This window comes from Mucor mucedo (assembly GCF_025094135.1).
Source record: "Mucor mucedo strain NRRL 3635 chromosome Unknown EV154scaffold_111, whole genome shotgun sequence".
Lineage (NCBI taxonomy): Eukaryota > Fungi > Mucoromycota > Mucoromycetes > Mucorales > Mucoraceae > Mucor > Mucor mucedo.
Window position 1 is genome coordinate 93,999 of NW_026252395.1, and position 18,583 is coordinate 112,581.

The following is an 18,583-nucleotide window of genomic DNA, read 5'->3' on the forward strand; positions in this document are numbered from 1 at the left end:
TCAGCATCGAACGATACAGATAGCTAAGGAAAGACAGAATAACTGATATTTTCTCAATCACTGAGGATAAGCTTGTAAACAGCCAGAAGGATTTATATAGCCTCCAGAAGAGATTTGTTTGTTGTTCGAATGCTGGGTACACAATTTTATTAAGGTTTACAGTCATGGATATGTTACAAATTAATAGATAAGTTTTTAGAGGGATAATAGAAGTGATGTTAAAAGTACAAGATGAATAGTGTAACGAAGAAAGTGATTATGGGGATATATAGTAGTAAATGATGCAGATGAAGTAGATACAGGAGAGTTTGAGGTAGAGGAGGATACAGTAGGTGTTTTAGCAGGACCGTTAATGTTAATTGTCAATGAAGGGTTTGGATTAGAATTAGAATCGACAAGACCATTTGGTGGACTCCAGTATCGCAACGTCGGTCGGATAGTTTTTACTGCTTTGATGTTATAGCCCAAAGCACCCATTACCCTTTTTAATTTCGGGCCAAAAGGGCCGTCTGGAAAAAGTTGATCCAATTCGACGATTCCAACACCACGATTGGCTGTGTAAACCATGAGATAATCCGACGAGTTTAAGTAAGACGATTGATCAACGTGACACAAAGATGCTCCCGATAAAAAGGGTTTCACTGAGGACTCGAGCGTAACAACAACTTCTCCTTGAATTACTGCCAAGACATCTTGCTGGGATACAGATCTCGCATACACTTGTTTGGCAATATTATATGAACTGGATTCGTACCAGCTATTAGCCATATCAACTATATTTCGAAATAAGACGTTCGAGTCATAAAACTGGTTTAATTGGCTAGTGATTGAAGTATAAGAGTGAAAATTGCCACTCTCCTTATAACCAAGATATTTATCAAGAGGATATTCGACAAATCCCCAAAACGGTAGTGGTGAATTGTATTCGTTTAATAGCTGTTCATTTGCGGTTAGTGCTAGTAATTCAGGGGTGATGAAAGGATCTAAATCTTGTTGAAATAAAGGTGACAATCCTTTATAAAGTTCGTCTGACCAAGAAACCATAAAACCAAGCCCATGAATTAATTCGTGTAATACATTTCTCAAAAAGTCAGTTTGATTTGAATTAATAGGGTTAGCATTGTTCTAAATGTAAACAAATAAGTAAAATGTTTATTATATTTGACATCAATAAACTAACCGCAAAGCGCCAATTCACTTGAGAATTAAATTGAGCATTGATGTCGTATAACGTCCAAGCGGGTCTTATTTTTAAATCTGTGAATTGCTTCAATAATGGTTGAGGGTACATTCTCGTCATGTTGTCTGATGTGTCTACCATTACGTAGGAGATCGAAGGATGTGCTTTCCCGATATACACCAATCGTTTGTCGTTAGTACAATCTCCGTACTCTTGGCAAAAGTCGACAAATGATGCATTGATCAATAAGGGTGTTTCGAATTGAAACACAGAGGAAATGATTTCTGTTGCTTTCGAAAATGTTGTACTGACGCCTTCACATGTTAAAGGATCTGATTTACAAATCAAGTCAAATGTTAAGTTGTTTTGAACAGTCGTTGTTACTGAATTGTTTGTCAGTGCTGCTGCTGATACTTGTCGGTTTTTCGAAGTTGTACATTTCTCGACATTCAATCGAGAATTCCCATGACTAATGCAGTACAACTTTGAAGACTGAACAACGACAGCAAACGCTACCGTTATTAACAAAATCTTCCAAGCAAAGACCATGGTCTACAATGGAAACAAATAAAGAGAAAAGAAAAACAAGAAGAAAAGATCCAAAAGTGTAAAAATAGAGGCTACTTCGAAGTTACACGTGGTTTAATAACCCGCTCAGTTTTATTTGCGCAAATTCAAAATTTTAGTGTCCTGCCAAGACATTTTTTATTGATTGAATGTAAAAGGTATAGATTTTTAAGCTTCTGCTGATGCAGGACTAGTATCGTTGACTGCTGCAACAATACCATAGCTAAAAGCAGCTGCAACTGCACCAATAGCTAATGTCTGCACTGCTCCAATAAACGCTTGTTTAGGTCTTAAGTAAATACTCTTTAGATAACCAAAGCAAAATAATGTGAGCCCGGTGACAAAACAGGATGTATATAGAGCGTTTGTGGTGTCATTTATAAATAAATATGGTAGAAGGGGAATGATGCCACCAATGAGATACGAGAACCCTATAGTCAACGCAGAAATCTAAATTGCCACAATAGTCAGATTTTATAAAAGGTCAATTGCAATATGGTAAAATATTTACCCAGCTTCTGTTAGGGTCAGGTAATTCTAAGTTTAGTTCAAACTTCATCATAAAATCCACAAACTTTTCTGTGTTTTCTCTAAAACGAACCATCATCGGCTCCATAGATTCCCTGTCCAGACCGTATGGTTCGAAGAGCTCGATAATCTCCTCTTCTTCCTCTTCTGGGTATAATTCAACCTCTCGTGCTACAATAAGAATTGCCCCGATTTAGTAAATTGGGGACCACAGGCAAAATAATTATGTAGCTTTTACCTTCTCGCTCACGCTCGGTATGATAATGATCTGCTTCTGATTTAGCAGCTAAATATCCACCCAATCCCATTGATATGGCCCCAGATACGAGTTCTATCATTGTTTGAACCATGATTAGTTTGTTTGATCCTGAATCTTTTTTAAAATTTATCGTGTACCTGCTAAACAACCATATATAACAATACGACTATCACCTAGACTTGAAAGACCTGCAGCAAGAGCGAATGGCACAGTCAAACCGTCAGATAATCCCAGAATACAATCCCGGACAAGCTCAGGTCTGTCGAAATGTTCTTCGATATGTTCTTTTACGCCCTTCAATAATGTACGATGAGGAATTCTAGTGTCATCGGAAGATAATGACGACGATGATGCGGACGAACTAATTAAGTATTCTTCATCAAAGTTATCAACCTTTTCAGGCTCACGAGTAAATCTAGGTAATAATTGATAGTTTTGTTCAGCAGGCATTATTTAAACTGGAATGAAGAAAGAAGGAGAGATGAAAAGAAAAAGCAAGACATCGACATAGTATATGAGATAATAAAGTTACACTATTTGAATTTGATTAGCCTACTGTCTCTTATCTGAAATACCAAATCATATAGCTTTGTCTTTGTGCATGTCAAATAAGTTCAAATATATAGAAAATGGCTATTTTTGGTAGGCTGCAAGCGATAGCAGTGATACAATAGGACCTATACACTCATCAAATCAATCACCAACGCAGAGTGCATGCGTTACACAATTACAGGTCTAATCTCGGATAGCATTATTCACATCTTTTTGTATCCCCACACGTGCGATAAAGCTCGAATAACAGCAGCCATATTGTCTTTTTTCATGACAGGATTTAGATATATGATACATAAATGTACATCTCATCATTCATCTTGTTTTGCATTATTAAATGGCTTACCAATATGCATTTACACAGATGACTGTACCACAGACTTCGTCAATTAAATTTTATAATTTACAAGTATGGTATTACATTAAAAGGAAAAAATATTTCTTAGGTATATTCACACACCAACAATAGTATTTTTCGCACTCTACCCTATTATAAAATTTTGTCCGGATTTGAGCTATTTTACCATATATATATAATGCCATTTACTGATCAAAGTAAATCAATTCTCAGTTAGTTTACCTGTAGCCTTTATCTTTCGATGCAATACGTATATATATATATATATATATATATATTTATTGTCATTGCTATCTTATCAAAACTATTCAGTTTAGTTGAGTTCGTCAATTAATTAGCAACTTGTGTCCCATGTTATTGCACAACAAACGATATTTACCCAATCATTATTTTTTTAATTCTTAAACGTAATATAAAATATAGCTAGACCGATCAATAGTCAATGAGTTCGGGTAACAACACAATAAATATATACTTTTATTGGTTAATTGGAATTATATACCCTCCTTTGTGATTGGGAATGATAAGAACTGCATCGACTTTTAAATAACCCAAATGCAGTAATTTTTTTAATACGTGTTAAAAGATGAGGTTCTAAAAAGTTTTCAGGTATATCATACATAGTTATGTGCCGCTGTTTTGAGATTTTTGGCCATTTTTTTTTTTTTTTTTTTTTTTTTTTACTTTGCAATGACTTCAAAATAGTATTCTTTCGGAAGAGGATGTGTAGCCTTGTAACTGATGTTTATCTTCCTGTAAACTTAAATAGTTAGAAAAATAGATAAATAGTATGTATTACTCTTTCAGGTTTCTTCAACATCAGAAGTTTTTGGTGTAGCAGCGGCGCTATTATATTTAGCAACTGAGTGTTTAATATTGAAGGGGAAGGGCTCAGGCATATAAGTATCTTAAACATATTGGATGGTTTTAATAATTTTCAGGCCACACACTCAACTATAAACCAAATTACTGATGACTACGTTCATCCAGGGTAAAATACTCAGATTTAAGACTTTGAATATGCTATTTATTTTAATAAAAGTGCACCCAATATGATTACATGTTCCTGTTTTTAAAATGCAGCTTATGTTATACTGAATAATAACCTTCAACTCTTTCTTGTTCCTTTTTTTTTTCGCCTAACACGCTGTTTTAAATTGAATTTTTTGTATAATAAATCGTCGTCTCCAGACGTCCCTTCAAACCAAAAAAATGCTAAAATATCATGTTGGATTATTAGGTTTTGATTTTAATTTTTTTTTCAAAAGACCTAAAAAAATTTGGCCAAAACACATTTCTTTGTACTGCAAATAATTGTCTGCTTAATTTTCACAAAACTCGTATAGCAAAATGGCGTTATATAGGATATTTATGTTTTTTGACACTAAAGAGGTTTCCTATCATCTTGCTGTTTTTTGTTCATCAAAATTGATCACCACCTTCAAATGGGGCCCCCTTTTCCAAAAGTGGCTATTCATATTGTCTACAAATGTATCCAAACACCGGACGAGCTATACATATATTTATATATTGTTGGCCTTCGATACTTTCATCGTTGTTTATGTAACCCTTTTACAGGGATTCAAGCTTTTGACGGCGAGCGTAACCAAAGCAAAACCTCAAATTTGGGAGCGTGACTTAAATTGTTAATGATTCAGGCACAACCATTCAGTGTAGTTCTTCAAGATTTATTCAATTATTGTAAGTTCGAATGATGTCAAAGGTTCCTAATTATCTTGAACTGTGATCATCATGAACCCAGTAGGCAAACCACTACTTTTCTACACGTGTTGTATACCAAGAGTACTTTAACAACTCCAATTTTAGGTTCCATGACCCCAATATGCTTAAGACAGCGCTTCTCTGGCTTTTTTCATTTACCTTTTTTTTTTTTAGTATGTTTCTAATTAGATATGGTATCTAATAAATGGGTCCCTATTTTCCCATCGTTGACAGGGTAATCCTAATTGTATTCTGATAATTATAAAAGCTTCCATGATAGATATTGATAGTTTATAAAATAATTACGCAATACTTTTATTCAAGTTGTCTTCAATAAATAGTACCTGATTTTCTTGTTATATATATATATAGTATATTTACATGAATAGCATAAAAAGCTTACTTTACACAAGAAGTCCTACTAAGATTAGAGTGGCGTTACTCCAGATAAGAAATGTGAAGGGCTAACGAAGTCTTGGATCGCCCCTGCTTTTATAAAAAGATTGAAACCAATAGATTTGCATTGCGAAAAAAAAAATATTTTATTTACAATATAATATTAAAATGGAATGTCTAGGTTGCGTTTGTGAAAAAGATTAGTTCTTGTAGAAGGGATAATCGGTATAACCTTCAGCGGAGTTGGTGTAAAAGGTATCACGGTTATACTTGTTTAATGGCCAGCCGTTACGAAGACGCTCAACGAGATCAGGGTTAGCGATGAAGAGACGACCGAAACCAATCATGTTACCAGTCTTTTCAGCAACCTCAAAGGCTCTTTCGGTATTGAAAGTAAATCCACCGGCAGAGATCATGGGACCCTTCCAGGTTTGACGGAAAGGTTCGAGAGTATCAGCTTGCTTGGTATAGTCATCGACACAGAAATCAGCACGAGGCTCGATGAAATCAACAAAAGCCAAATCACTGTGCTTCTCTTGAAGAGATTTACACAAGTAACCCCAAGTCTCATAAGGTGTATCATCCTTCATGTCTTGGAATTCAGACCAAGGAGAGAAACGAATAGCGGTACGTTCAGCACCTACAGCTTCAACAACAGTATCAACAACTTCCAATGGGAAACGACATCTGTTTTCGATAGAACCACCGTAGATATCAGTACGGTTGTTACAAGAAGTGTTGATGAATTGATCAAGGAGATAACCATTAGCAGAATGGATCTCTACACCGTCAAAGCCAGCCTCGATGGCATTTAAAGCAGCTTGACGGTAATCTTGAAGAAGATCCTTCATCTCGGGGATAGAAAGAGCACGAGGTTTTTCTTGAGGAAGACCTAAAAGGTTAACACCTGTAATGGCAATATCGGAAGAAGAGACAGGTTGTTCACCAATGTGAGCAGACATAGCAGCACGACCAATGTGCCAGAGTTGAAGATAAATAACACCGCCCTTGGCATGAACAGCATCGGTCACCTTTTTCCAGCCAGCAATTTGATCTTGTGAGTAAATACCAGGGGCGTGAGGGTAAGAACCGGCTTTGTGAGTGATGAAAGTAGCTTCAGTAATTAAAAGACCACCCTTTGTGGCACGTTGAGCATAGTATTCGACTTGGAGATCAGTAGGTACGGCATTTTCATCAGCTCTGAAACGAGTTAAAGGTGCAAGCACAACACGATGTTCGAGTTGATTTTTACCAATCTTGATAGGAGAAAAGAGAGCTGGAGTAGACATTATTTTAGAATGAAGCAATAGGTAATAATCACGAAATTAAAAAGAAAAGAACTGATCCTATTTATATTAAATTTTCGGTTAAAAAATTAAAATCCCAGATTTCCAATTTTTTTTTTTTTTTTATTGTGTGAATCATGTCATGTTAGATCAGCCCAACATGTCTAGGATTTCTTGCATAAAACCCTTCCCTTTAAAACAAAAATATCCCATTATATTTGAATTTACAGCACAAAAAAGACACTGCGAGTTGACACTTTGTTTAAAATAATCGTCATTGCGCTGAATAATCAATATCATGTCAAAAAGCTTTTCCTCTCAGAATGGCTGAATAATCAAAAGGTTGGGTTTGAAAATGATCATTTCGACTGTTTCCTTTTTGAGCCGTTGAAAATTAAAAAAGGAATCACATTTTTTTTTTTTGACATGTTTTTCCTTGTCACAAGCGTAACACCATGTTTTTAGCATGTCAAATTTCTATTGAACACGGTCGTTTATAATTGAATAGAACAAAAGTTTAATTGATTTTTTCATTTGCAATCTTTTCAAGTTGAAAATTATTTACGACGGTGGACTATGAAAAAAGCGAGTTATATAACCAGAAACAGCCCATTTTTTTTTTGAGGAAAGTTTGACTTACCGATTTCTTGTTCCATCCCAAACGAGTGATTGTATCCTTGGCAACACTTGCCTTTGTTAATTTAACACCTTCCTTGGGCATGGTTAATTCAGGTAATCTTCTGATTTCTTTTCCTTGTTGAAATAAGATCAATGTTGGTAAATCAAACGATGCAGGATCTTTACTGACACCAAATTCTTCTGCCAGATTAGGGTACACATCAATATCGATTTGGCCTATAATAATATTAGTGTTATGCAACTGCGGAAAGAAAAAATCCTACCGAATTTCAAGTGAGGTAAATCATATTTGATGGATAATTTGGCCAAGACGGGTTCAAAATTAAGACAAGTGACAGACCAATTGGCATACAGCATGACGATCCAATATTTAGCATTTACTTCCGGCTTCTTTTCATCCGTTTCGCTTATTTCGGTGATACGTGGTCCCTTTATATCGTCTACAGACACGCCTTCTGGCTTTTTCAACAATACTTTGTCTCTAAAAGCAGTATCATTTAATTCAAAAATCTTTGTGGGACCTCTATACCAAGGTTGAGGGATAACAGTTGAAAGAACTATATTCAAATGAAAAAAAAAAAAAAAAAAAAAAAAAAAAAATGATGAGTGGTGTGCTAAAAGTAGTTCTCCTTGATAACTTCATATTACCAATCCAACCAAGCGTGTATAAAGCAGATGACCAAAAACCGAATCTCCAATATATGCTACATAACGAAAAGAACTTTGTATACAAGATAAAGACACTCGATAATTCCTCTGCTGTTGCGGCCATGAAACATTTCCAGAAAGACATTGCCAACAACAAACAAAATGTTCTCTGCTCAGTATCCTATTTTTATATGGAATTAGCCTGTTAAGTTGTAACGTGCAGTGTCTTCTTTTTACTTCTAGATTGAAAGCTGTTCCAGAGAGTTGGTTTAAACGTGTTATAATATAAGCAAGACCATACGCTGTATGAAGTACATAATATGGATGTAGTAATCTCTGCCTCAGTTCATTGAACCCTGTCATTTTTTACAAGATGAGAATAAAGAAAAAAAAATACAAAATTCCTTGGAAACCCAGTCCTTTTTTATTTATCTATTTTTTTTTTTTTTGCATGTGATTTGCCCCTATATGACCTGATTTCCCTTTTGCCTCCTTCCTCTCCCTCTCCATCTTTGTCATTGTCACACATACATGTATATTTATTATAAGGACCAAAAGATGGGTGTGGGTTTAGCATACGATTTTTTTCCCCAATTTTTTATTGTTTGCAGTTCTCATTGTCTGTGCGCCCACTCTCCTCCTTTTTCGCGATTGACGTGACTACTGCGATTGTAGCTCCGAGCATGAATCTTTTATTTTACATCTCTCTTTCGCTGCTCAACCCTTTTTCAATCATCCAAAACAATGGTCAAATTTATCAAGCCAGGAAAGGTGAGACAGAATACTAGGAGCGAGTCAACTATACTTACTTGTCGCAGGTTGCTATCCTTCTCAAGGGTCGTTACGCAGGCAAAAAAGCAGTAATTGTTAAAAGTAAGGTCTTTATATATGAGTATCTGCATTATTACATTAATAAAACTATATAGATTATGACGAAGGCACAAAGGATAGAAATTATGCCTATGCTATTGTAGCTGGTTGTGAACATGGTCCTCTCAAAATCACAAGAGCTATGACTGAAAAGGCAAAGATAATCAAACGTTCCAAGATCAAGCCTTTTGTAAAGATCGTCAATTACAGCCATATGATGCCTACCCGCTATGTCTTTGATTTATCAGATAAAATTAAGAACGCAGCTTCCATGACCAATTTGGTTGACCCATCATTACGTGAAGAAGCCAAAAAAGCCATCAAGAAAGCCTTTCAAGAACGCCATCGAAAGGGTGAAAACAAATGGTTCTTTAACAAGCTCAGATTTTAAATAAAAAGCAATATTCCATATTTGATTCACGTGTGTATATGTGGAGGACACACCATGTTTGCATGATAAATTGGCTTGTTTTGTATCACTTCAAATTCATGTTGCGCTTAAATCGTTATATATATCATAAGGAGCATATCAGTGCATTTCCATAGTAAATGTCTCTTATAATGTGATATGATTGAAGTAGACTGATCTGATGAATAAAGTGAGCTTTCTAAAAATGTAAATTTTTCATGAGAATGCTTTTTGGTCCATACTTACATACACGTAATTAGTTATCTGCTTATAGTCCCTCTTTCGATAGTCAAAATATTCGGAATATTCTGCTAGTAATCACTGCATTTACAGCAAAAATAACACAAGAAGTCATCATCATCAGTATCATCCGTTGGCTGCGATGCTGCGTATTTGAACTACCCGCAGCCACATTTCATTACAAATTCTACTTTTATGTAATTGATCTGTTTATATGTGGTATGCCCTGGAAGGTGTAGATTTAAAGTCAAATCCCCATGACTGTGTACTTTTGGCTTGTGCCTAACTGGGATGGTCAATGCTGAGGTCAAAACATTCGTGCGACGTGAGATGAGATATTTTTACTCACATAGATGGGAAGAGGGTAATGCAGGCAACGATATAATACTAACATTGTTGACAGTTTGATATAAAGTCTATCATTGCTACCTTACTTTGTTTATGAAGAGCACTGTCTCAAAACACTATTATAATTTATAGTTTTACGCCATTTTTACAGGCTTTTCTTATTTAAGTAGCAGCTTGAAAGAGAATTAAGTGCTGCTGAGGGTTGCTGTTGAGCTAAACAAAAATTGTGGTCAATTATATTATTTGTTGCTTAACAATTTATAAAAACGTTACAACAATGTGGCAAGACGCGAAAAGACGTCACTTAAGGGATCAAACAAGCCAAAAAAAAGCAACACAGAGAGAGAGAAAATGTGGCGTTTGAAGTTGAGTTTTAAATTGAGAAAAAAGTTTTTTTGTTTTTGTTTAAATACGATACAAAAACTTGAAATGTGTTTGAACCTTCTTGACTTTTTCACCTGGACTTATTTGGCCTTCACCCTTATAAAACCTTTCTGCACCTTAACTTTTGCTAGAAAACCCAACGATAGCCGTCCCTTTGAAAAAAATTATTTGCAAATATGTCTCAATTTCCCACTAGTAAGTTTTTGTTGTTATTTGTAATGTGAACATGGGGCTAATCTTTTTTTATTTAGTTTTGAACGCTACTGAAGAAGACATTCAACTCTTGTTGGCTGCTCAAGTCCATGTTGGTACCAAGAACGCCAACACCCGTATGGCTCCTTATATCCATAAGCGTCGTGCTGATGGTGTCAACTTGATCAACATTGGCAAGACCTGGGAAAAGCTCATCTTGGCTTCTCGTGTTATTGCAGCTATTGAGAATCCTCAAGATATTGTTGTTGTCTCTGCTCGTCCTTACGGTCATCGTGCCGCCTTGAAGTTCGCCAAGTATATTGGTGCTGAAGCTATTGTTGGTCGTTTTACACCCGGTACTTTCACCAATTACATTACTCGTTCTTTCCGTGAACCTCGTTTGGTTATCTGTACTGATCCTCGTTCTGATTTCCAAGCCATCAAGGAAGCTTCTTATGTCAACATTCCTGTTATCTCTCTTGCTGACACTGATGCTTCTCTCCAATATGTCGATATTGCTATCCCTACCAACAACAAGGGTAAGCATGCTATTGGTTTGATTTACTGGCTTTTGGCTCGTGCTGTTCTTCGTCTTCGTGGTTCTTTGGACTACAGCACCTCTTGGGATGTCATGGTTGATATGTTCTTCTACCGTGACCCTGAGGAGATTGAAAAGGAGAATGAAGCTGCTACTGAAGAAGTTGCCCTTGAATGGGGTGCCACTACTGAGGAAGTTGACTGGACCATTGAAGCTGAAGGCCCTGCTGGTATTGCTGCTAGTGCCGCTGAATGGTCTGCTCAAGCTGATGTTACTGGCTCATCTGACTGGGCTGAGGATGTCTCTCCTGCTGCTCCTTCTTCTTGGAACTAATCCAAATAATTATTTTTTTTTTCTTAAAAAATAACCGTGAACCCGTCCTCCGCTTGGGAAAAATAAAAAGAAATAAAATTTTTTTTTTGTTTGTTTAAAACCTTTTTCTACTTGAATATACAATATGCCTAAAGAGTTGACACCCAAGAAAAACAAGAAGGTTCCTGCTGAACCTTTTGTTATTCCACCTGTTCCCACAAAGCCTCAACAATGTATACATTTAATAATTCTTTATCTTCATTATTTTTCCCCTGATACATTTTAATATATTTGTAGGCCATTTCTATGTTTTACGCAAAAGAAGATATTGTGGCTTACCTGCAGGAAAAACACAGAAATATTGCGGTGAACATTTAACCGCTCACCCAGACAATGAAGTTGCTGATACTCGCAAACGTATCCCGTGTCCTTATGATAATTCTCAGTAAACATTACCACAGCAACAACCATAACCTCATCGATTTAACCCTTCTCCCTTTACTATTTTAGTACAATTTTTGAAAAGGACCTGGAAACACATTTAAAATCACGTTGTAATGCTCGTCCAAGAGAATTACCTGCTTGTCATTCACTTAACGTCAACTGTACATTACCTTTATCTCTGGAAGAATTAGAGTTTCAAAAGAACATTTACTCGCATCAAGCCATGTTTGTTCAACCATGGCTTGCTCGTGTGCAATTGAGTGAACTGGCCAAACAAGATTTGGACTCTATTATTCAAAAAGTCTCTGCAGCTTATGATGCACACTTAAAACCCATTGAGACACACGTATTAACCCATCCAAGCGCAGAGAAAAAGAGACCTTCCATCAAAAATGTCAAACATTTAGATCAGTTATCTTCATTGATTGGCCACTTGGAATTAAACAACATGTTAAATGATAAATCAGCCTGTTTTGTGGAGTTTGGAGCTGGTAAGGGAGATTTCTCTGCTTATGTGAAGAAGGCACTTGCAGAAGAAAATGGCGAGGCCACCTACTTATTATTGGATCGTAAAACTGTGCGTAATAAAGCAGATATGGCCTTACAGGGCCAAACCGAACACAAATCCACTGTTCAACGTGTTCAGATCGATATCAAGGATTTGGATCTTTCTAAGGTCGAATGTGTCGACGATGGTAAAAAGATGGTGGCGATATCCAAGCATTTATGTGGTTGTGCCACAGATATTTCCTTGGTGAGTTTAATGCATTATGTTCAATACCTAAAAGCGATCGGTCATATGTAAGTTTTTTTTTTTCCCCCTGCATATACATAAAAAATAATAATTAATTGATCGCCCTATTTATAGGAACCAAGTTTCTGGTATTGTTATCGCACTTTGCTGCCATCAATTGTGCCGATATGAAATGTATCCTAATATAGAGTATTTGGATTCAATTCAAATGTCCAAGGTAGAATTTGAGAGAATGAGCAAAATGAGTAGTTGGGCTACTTGTAGTGAAACGAAGGAAGTTCCTGAGGAAGGAGCTGAAGAAGATGAAGACCATGCGACTGAAGTAGACGAAGAAAATGCCGATAAGACATCGTAAGTTTTTTTTAGAAAGGGGGGCGAAATACGCCATACATTTTATCATAACTGACCTCCACCCCAAAAAAAAAAGAAACCATTTCTCTGGTCTGGATTATAAGGAACGTGAGGCGATTGGATACAAGTGTAAACGTGTGATTGACGCTGGCCGTGTTCAGTACTTGGAAAAGTTTGGTTTTGATGTAAAAATGGTGTATTATGTAAATTCCGCCACAAGTCTAGAAAATTGTGCTTTAATTGCTACACCCAAATCTACTGCATAGTAATAAAGAGAACCCCTTCCTTCGATTGGGGGTGAGTAATTAAAATATCTTCAAGTTTTCGATCACTTTCTCTTGTATATCATTTGAGGTTATTGAAAAAAAAACCTGTCCGTATCTAGTTATGCGCCGGGACTTTTATTTTATTTTTATCACACTGGTTAAAATGTTGTCATGAATGCATAATGATTCAATAAATCTTTTACATATTCTAATCCATAACCGCACTATTTAAGTGAATACCTACTAGTCCCCCCCTCCCCCACAGGTACACTCCTTTTTCTCTTTTTACTATTATAAAGATAGCTTCTACCTTACCTACTTATGAACAGTGATTTAGAAAAGGGTATGAAGCATATACATGTTATATACCCCTTTCAAGAAGACTTACATAATTTTAAATGATGTAGGATCAACAATATCAGATGATGAGATAAATACAGGACATCCCATAGACAGTAAAAAAGGTCCTGGACAAGTTACAATAAAAGAGAATGTACCACCACCAGTGTACAATTATAAAGACGATCCAGACAACCCTCTCGTATGTGTGTATTCTAACAATACCTTATAACCCCCCCCCCCTTTTTTTTTGCTAAAAAATTAAGCAAACACATAATAGAGCTGGCCTAGAAGAAGAAAGGTTGGTAACCTATCGATCGTTTTATCAATATGCTTTATGAGTTATTTTTCATCCACTATCTACGTACGCTTTTCACAAAAAATTAAAAACCCTTAAGAGAGATTAACTATTGCAAATATAGGTACCTGCTTCTCATGATATCATGATGTATTTCAATACAAATTTAATGGTAACTAAAATGGAATCTCGGTATTCAAAAAAGCTAACCATCCCCCACTCCTCCTTCATCAATCTTTTAATGCATACTAGATTATAAACGCAACATTCTCTCTATTCTTACTAATGAATGGTATTGCGGTAAGAAACAAATGCATAACAATACAGTTTATCGTACCCCAAGTATTTACATTTCCACAGCCGTTGTTCTGGGCACCCTTAAGTGAGCGTATAGGTCGTAGGTAAGATAGCGTCTCATGCACAACCCACACTTTTGTTATTATTACTAATCTATGCAAATAATAATGTAGATGGGTCTATATTGGGGCCATGACAATATACACATTATGCACAATTCTCTGTGGGATTTCAAATAGTATTGGCATGTTTTTCGCATTTCGAATATTACAAGGTGCTTTTGCGTGTGTAGGTCAAGCCTTGGGAAGTGGAAGTGTGTCCGATATGTTTGAAGCGCATGAAAGGGGGAAAGCAATGAGCTATTATGTATTGAGGTAATTTTATATCTTGCATTTATGGGGGTAGGCGGAATTTCGGGAATATGTGCATTAAAAAATGCTCAAGTTTAATTCTGGGTCCTCCCGTTGCTTCCATTGCAGGCGGATACATAGATGAATATTTAGGATGGCAATGGATATTTTACATAAAGACAATTATGGGAGGTCTACTGACGGTTATCAGTTATTTCTTTCTTGGAGAAACACTCTACCGCCCATATCAAAATAAATTGCCTCCACCTTCAAATTTACAAGATAGGTTGAAGCGGTTAAAATTTAATCCAGTAAGTTGGGACAAATTCACTCATATACACATATGTGCGGGCCTAACAGTCTCTAGCTCTCTACATTTAAGTTGTTTAAACATCCTGATATTGTTCTCGTATGCTTGCCCGTCGGTATCGCATTTGGATGCTTTTATTTTTTTGTAGCCATCTTACCAGCTACGTTTGGTCCACTCTATCATTTTAATCCTGGAAAAGTGGGTCTTTGCTTTATAGCAGGTGGATTAGGAAATGCTTTGGGGTCTATTGTTGCCGGTCGTACATCCGACAAGTATTGTCTCCATGCTGCCAAAAGAAACAACGGGGTGGCAGTCAAAGAGTATAGGTTACGGTTAATGTATTTTGCTGTACCGTTTGTGCTATTTGGACCAATAATGTATGGCTGGTTTCTTCATTTTAAGCTACCTTGGATTGCACCACTGATTGCGTTTACACTAAGTAAAATAAGAGGAAAAAATTGTAGCAATCATAATATATGTTTTTATTAAAAATTGTTTCAAGGCTCGTTTGGTTCAATGTTTACAGTGACCATAGCAACCACATATCTAGTGGATGCGAATTTACAAACTGCAGCATCAGGTAAATATTTAAACTGACAAGGGTACCACTCTCTCACTCATTTTGGACTCGCCTATTTAAAAATAACTGTAGCTGTATCTGTAAATAACTTTTCGAGAAGTCTATTTGCAATGCTATTCTCATTAACAGCTTCAGAGTTAAGAAGTGTTTTAGGTGATGGATGGACGTAGTGAGTTTGATGTAGGAAAAAAAAGGGAGAGGAAAATTGTTACTAACATACGGTAGTACGTCTATGGCTTTCTTAATGGTTATAATGTACCTGGTATGCATTCCCATTGTTATCAAATATGGAGAAAAATGGAGGATGAAGAGGGTAGCATGAATATCCTTTTACATGTATCATACAAGATTCAGAATGTATTGTAATTTAAATAAAATTAGACTTGCCCAGCTGTAGCATTGCTGATCACACACTAAATTTCTTTTTATTTACACCTCATGTATTTGTACATTTTGACAACAAGGGTAAATAGAGCTTTTTTTTTTAAAGAGTGAATATAGTATATTTAGAAGTAAAGCTCAATACATTTAAATTTTTAGCATTATAGAGTAAATTTTGTAACCTTATTAGAGCAATTAAGTAAAATGACCATGTGTTCCCTAAATTAGGACCCAGTAATCTGTTGAGAGGTTGAGCTCAGAGACAGGTTACGATTATTTATAAGGGAAATGTGAATTTTACAAACACCACTTACACATACAGATCATAGATATACATAATTGAGGCCTCAATATGTATCATTTCTTTCTTCTACAATCTATGGCCTTCAACCTTCGTCTTTTATTTAGAATTTGTTTGAATCTTTTACCCGGCAAGTATAACTTTTTCTCCTCTGTAAACTACTGCTTATACCAAAATCCAGGCCAAATAATAATAATAAAAAATGACATTTACTACTATAAAGAACATTGTAACTCAACTTATGATACGTATAATCCCGACTAGCCATGCATCGTAAAGAGGCTTGCCAATACAATCAGCATTTCTTGGAAGTCTTAGTTTAATTGAATTGGTATCCTGGTCCGCGGATATTCGCGACACTAATGCATGCAGTCGAGTTTAAATGTAAGGCTGTATACTGAAATAGTGATGAAAGTGCCATATAAACTAATAAAAGCATATTAACATTTGTAGTATTTGGTTGAGATTTGGAGAAATCAATGATCCTATTTTTTAGTCTACAGCTAATTTTACATGACTGTAATATATATAGGGACGTCAAAACTAACATAGTACCGACATTTGACAATATTTCACTGGGTTATAGCAACCTATGTGGCCGTATATGACAAGGCAATGCATAAGATAAAGGCAACAATGACGTTTATTTACTGTTTCCAGTTTTAGACAACCGACACACAATGTTTGTTTTTCCCCAAAACCTGTCAAAAAAAAAAAAAAAAAAAAAAAAAATAGAGTGAGCACTGCAAAGGTGGTACACCAGAAATTGTGACGGTGTAGGCATGATCTCGTGTTTATACTTGTACTTTACTCTCCCCCTCATTTCTCTCTCTCTTTCCTTTTTGTGTGTGTGGTATAAGCTACATTGGTTTATTTGTATTCAATAAGAAAGCAATGAACGAAAAAGTTAAAAACAAATCTATAAGGGTTATGGTTTGCGTTCAAACATGTATTGCTTTTGGCGCAACGTATGGTTAAGGAACCCCGCCTGTTTGAACAAAGTATAATTTAGTGCAACATTTGAAAAAAAAAAGAGAGTTTATTACATGTATCCGGTGCACAATTAAATATGTATTTATAGTGTAAAATTCTTTGTTTTAAATAATAAACAAAAATATAATTATTAATAACGATGGGTGTGTTGTTGTTGCTGTTGCTGTTGTTGTTGTTGTGATACAGGATAATCAGGCATTTTATGAAAACCGTTATTGTCAACAGGCACCGTTTCAGAAAAGTTACTGTTACCCCCAATCATCATCATATGGTTCTGGTTTTCTTGTGCTAATCTTTGACGCATACCACGAATACTTCTGGTAACATACCATATAATAATAGCTAAAAACAAAATCGAAACAACTATGACGAACACATATCGATCGTTCTTTTTAAGCCAGCTTTCTTCTGCTGGCCCACTATTATTATCATCAGTCTTGAATCCATCTGGTGTCGTTGGGGGTGGGTTTGTTTGTTGTCCACTCACAAGAGAGAGGAAAAGTAAAAGTATGCTTAAGTAGCTGATCATTTTTTAGGAGAGGGTATTAAAGGAACGGAGTGGTAAAAAAAAAAAAAAAAAAAAAAAAAAAAAAGTGCTGCACAGAACAAAAAGCTAAGATAAATTCACAGAAAAAGAAGAGGCGAAAATGAAAAAAAAATAGGAGCTTTTTTAAATTTCATTCAATGCTTTTGTTGTAATTACACACGACTTTGATTGCCTATTTATCGCCCCTGCAAAAAATAACAGTGCGGGTCTTTTCTTCTGATTGGCTGATCCTTAATGAATCAAAAATACATTACAACTCCGTCTCAAAATTAGGCTTCATGCCAAAACGTTTTTTAATCCTTGAAAACGTGATCTGTGATTTACGCTTTTAAATCAAACCTATAACGTATAAAAAGACAATCAATTATTTTAAGCCATTGATAATCTTCATAATGAATTGTAAACTTCGTTTTTTAGACACTACCCTCAGAGCATGTAAGTCCGATAGATGAGTAAGCTACATCCATTATCGTTTTGTATCAAATGATAACAAGAAAGTATTTGTAAGTTTAACAAATATATATATATATATATATACAGCGGCTCCACCCCCAAAGTTCGTTTTCCAATTTCATAAATTCGCTTTTGTCGCAGCCCAAAGTTCGCTTCTTGATTGGTCAAAGTTCGTTTTTTGTAAATCACCCAAATTCGCTTTGGTGGCACCCAAAGTTCGTTTTCACGTCAGAAGAGTTCGCTTTTAAAAATTACAGGATTATGAGATAATGTTATGAGAGATAATGTTATGAGAGATAATGTTATGAGAGATAATGTTATGAGAAAAAAAAAAATGTTATGAGGAAAAAAAAATGTTATGAGAAAATGTAATGAGAAAATGTTATGAGAAAAAAAAATGTTATGAGAAAATGTTATGAGAAAAAAAAATGTTATGAGAAAATGTTATGAGAAAAAAAAATGTTATGAAAAAATGTTATGAGAAAAAAAAA

General features: G+C 35.5%; 9 protein-coding genes across 9 annotated transcripts; 4 read left to right on the forward strand and 5 right to left on the reverse strand.

Moving 5' to 3' along the window:
* Positions 1 to 123: 123 nt before the first annotated feature.
* EV154DRAFT_554781 (uncharacterized protein) lies at positions 124 to 1,791 on the reverse strand. The gene is made up of 2 exons (XM_051605230.1): positions 1,181 to 1,791; positions 124 to 1,125 (listed from the first exon to the last, which is right to left on the reverse strand). The coding sequence occupies exons 1-2, from the start codon at positions 1,727 to 1,729 to the stop codon at positions 196 to 198; spliced, it is 1,479 nt and encodes a 492-aa protein (XP_051453675.1). The 5' UTR covers positions 1,730 to 1,791; the 3' UTR covers positions 124 to 195.
* A 47-nt stretch (positions 1,792 to 1,838) lies between these two features.
* EV154DRAFT_554782 (VIT family-domain-containing protein) lies at positions 1,839 to 3,111 on the reverse strand. Its single transcript, XM_051605231.1, has 4 exons — positions 2,672 to 3,111; positions 2,514 to 2,606; positions 2,259 to 2,446; positions 1,839 to 2,197 (listed from the first exon to the last, which is right to left on the reverse strand). Exons 1-4 carry the CDS (start codon positions 2,982 to 2,984, stop codon positions 1,916 to 1,918), a joined length of 876 nt encoding a protein of 291 aa, XP_051453676.1. The 5' UTR covers positions 2,985 to 3,111; the 3' UTR covers positions 1,839 to 1,915.
* A 2,577-nt stretch (positions 3,112 to 5,688) lies between these two features.
* EV154DRAFT_24663 (uncharacterized protein) lies at positions 5,689 to 6,920 on the reverse strand. The gene has a single exon (XM_051594585.1). The coding sequence runs from the start codon at positions 6,849 to 6,851 to the stop codon at positions 5,763 to 5,765; it is 1,089 nt and encodes a 362-aa protein (XP_051453677.1). The 5' UTR covers positions 6,852 to 6,920; the 3' UTR covers positions 5,689 to 5,762.
* Positions 6,921 to 7,365: 445 nt separating this feature from the next.
* Positions 7,366 to 8,280, reverse strand: EV154DRAFT_539803 (thioredoxin-like protein; the record flags this gene model as incomplete). The annotated part of the gene is made up of 4 exons (XM_051604374.1): positions 7,366 to 7,422; positions 7,489 to 7,703; positions 7,751 to 8,044; positions 8,136 to 8,280. 4 exons carry the CDS (start codon positions 8,278 to 8,280, stop codon positions 7,366 to 7,368), a joined length of 711 nt encoding a protein of 236 aa, XP_051453678.1.
* Positions 8,281 to 8,598: 318 nt separating this feature from the next.
* EV154DRAFT_545393 (ribosomal L27e protein family-domain-containing protein) lies at positions 8,599 to 9,421 on the forward strand. Its single transcript, XM_051604652.1, has 3 exons — positions 8,599 to 8,906; positions 8,954 to 9,008; positions 9,062 to 9,421. The coding sequence occupies exons 1-3, from the start codon at positions 8,880 to 8,882 to the stop codon at positions 9,394 to 9,396; spliced, it is 417 nt and encodes a 138-aa protein (XP_051453679.1). The 5' UTR covers positions 8,599 to 8,879; the 3' UTR covers positions 9,397 to 9,421.
* Positions 9,422 to 10,562: 1,141 nt separating this feature from the next.
* EV154DRAFT_567781 (ribosomal protein S2, flavodoxin-like domain-containing protein) lies at positions 10,563 to 11,449 on the forward strand (the record flags this gene model as incomplete). Its single annotated transcript, XM_051606038.1, has 2 exons — positions 10,563 to 10,581; positions 10,638 to 11,449. 2 exons carry the CDS (start codon positions 10,563 to 10,565, stop codon positions 11,447 to 11,449), a joined length of 831 nt encoding a protein of 276 aa, XP_051453680.1.
* Positions 11,450 to 11,485: 36 nt separating this feature from the next.
* EV154DRAFT_521813 (methyltransferase TRM13-domain-containing protein) lies at positions 11,486 to 13,420 on the forward strand. The gene is made up of 5 exons (XM_051602933.1): positions 11,486 to 11,661; positions 11,726 to 11,873; positions 11,939 to 12,673; positions 12,741 to 12,977; positions 13,054 to 13,420. Exons 1-5 carry the CDS (start codon positions 11,574 to 11,576, stop codon positions 13,241 to 13,243), a joined length of 1,398 nt encoding a protein of 465 aa, XP_051453681.1. The 5' UTR covers positions 11,486 to 11,573; the 3' UTR covers positions 13,244 to 13,420.
* A 122-nt stretch (positions 13,421 to 13,542) lies between these two features.
* EV154DRAFT_605760 (major facilitator superfamily domain-containing protein) lies at positions 13,543 to 15,587 on the forward strand (the record flags this gene model as incomplete). Its single annotated transcript, XM_051607493.1, has 11 exons — positions 13,543 to 13,586; positions 13,651 to 13,784; positions 13,863 to 13,946; positions 14,005 to 14,052; positions 14,133 to 14,180; positions 14,241 to 14,281; positions 14,351 to 14,551; positions 14,622 to 14,838; positions 14,895 to 15,276; positions 15,340 to 15,417; positions 15,490 to 15,587. Exons 1-11 carry the CDS (start codon positions 13,565 to 13,567, stop codon positions 15,585 to 15,587), a joined length of 1,353 nt encoding a protein of 450 aa, XP_051453682.1. The 5' UTR covers positions 13,543 to 13,564.
* Positions 15,588 to 16,938: 1,351 nt separating this feature from the next.
* On the reverse strand, positions 16,939 to 17,678 carry EV154DRAFT_521816 (uncharacterized protein). The gene is made up of 2 exons (XM_051602934.1): positions 17,146 to 17,678; positions 16,939 to 17,087 (listed from the first exon to the last, which is right to left on the reverse strand). Exon 1 carries the CDS (start codon positions 17,619 to 17,621, stop codon positions 17,223 to 17,225), a length of 399 nt encoding a protein of 132 aa, XP_051453683.1. The 5' UTR covers positions 17,622 to 17,678; the 3' UTR covers positions 16,939 to 17,087; positions 17,146 to 17,222.
* Positions 17,679 to 18,583: the final 905 nt, after the last annotated feature.

Bases quoted from the DNA above. Each gene is read 5' to 3' on its own strand.
- EV154DRAFT_554781 (XM_051605230.1), bottom strand. From the start codon at position 1,729: ATGGTCTTTGCTTGGAAGATTTTGTTAATAACGGTAGCGTTTGCTGTC. The intron at 1,126-1,180 runs GTTAGTTTATTG...GTTTACATTTAG, and splicing joins AAGTGAATTGGCGCTTTGCG to AACAATGCTAACCCTATTAA.
- EV154DRAFT_554782 (XM_051605231.1), bottom strand. From the start codon at position 2,984: ATGCCTGCTGAACAAAACTATCAATTATTACCTAGATTTACTCGTGAG. The intron at 2,607-2,671 runs GTACACGATAAA...AAACAATGATAG, and splicing joins TATATATGGTTGTTTAGCAG to AACTCGTATCTGGGGCCATA. The intron at 2,447-2,513 runs GTAAAAGCTACA...TTCTTATTGTAG, and splicing joins TACCGAGCGTGAGCGAGAAG to CACGAGAGGTTGAATTATAC.
- EV154DRAFT_24663 (XM_051594585.1), bottom strand. From the start codon at position 6,851: ATGTCTACTCCAGCTCTCTTTTCTCCTATCAAGATTGGTAAAAATCAA.
- EV154DRAFT_545393 (XM_051604652.1), top strand. From the start codon at position 8,880: ATGGTCAAATTTATCAAGCCAGGAAAG. The intron at 8,907-8,953 runs GTGAGACAGAAT...TACTTGTCGCAG, and splicing joins AATTTATCAAGCCAGGAAAG to GTTGCTATCCTTCTCAAGGG. The intron at 9,009-9,061 runs GTAAGGTCTTTA...AAAACTATATAG, and splicing joins AAAAGCAGTAATTGTTAAAA to ATTATGACGAAGGCACAAAG.
- EV154DRAFT_521813 (XM_051602933.1), top strand. From the start codon at position 11,574: ATGCCTAAAGAGTTGACACCCAAGAAAAACAAGAAGGTTCCTGCTGAA. The intron at 11,662-11,725 runs GTATACATTTAA...ATATATTTGTAG, and splicing joins TCCCACAAAGCCTCAACAAT to GCCATTTCTATGTTTTACGC. The intron at 12,674-12,740 runs GTAAGTTTTTTT...CCCTATTTATAG, and splicing joins CTAAAAGCGATCGGTCATAT to GAACCAAGTTTCTGGTATTG.
- EV154DRAFT_521816 (XM_051602934.1), bottom strand. From the start codon at position 17,621: ATGATCAGCTACTTAAGCATACTTTTACTTTTCCTCTCTCTTGTGAGT.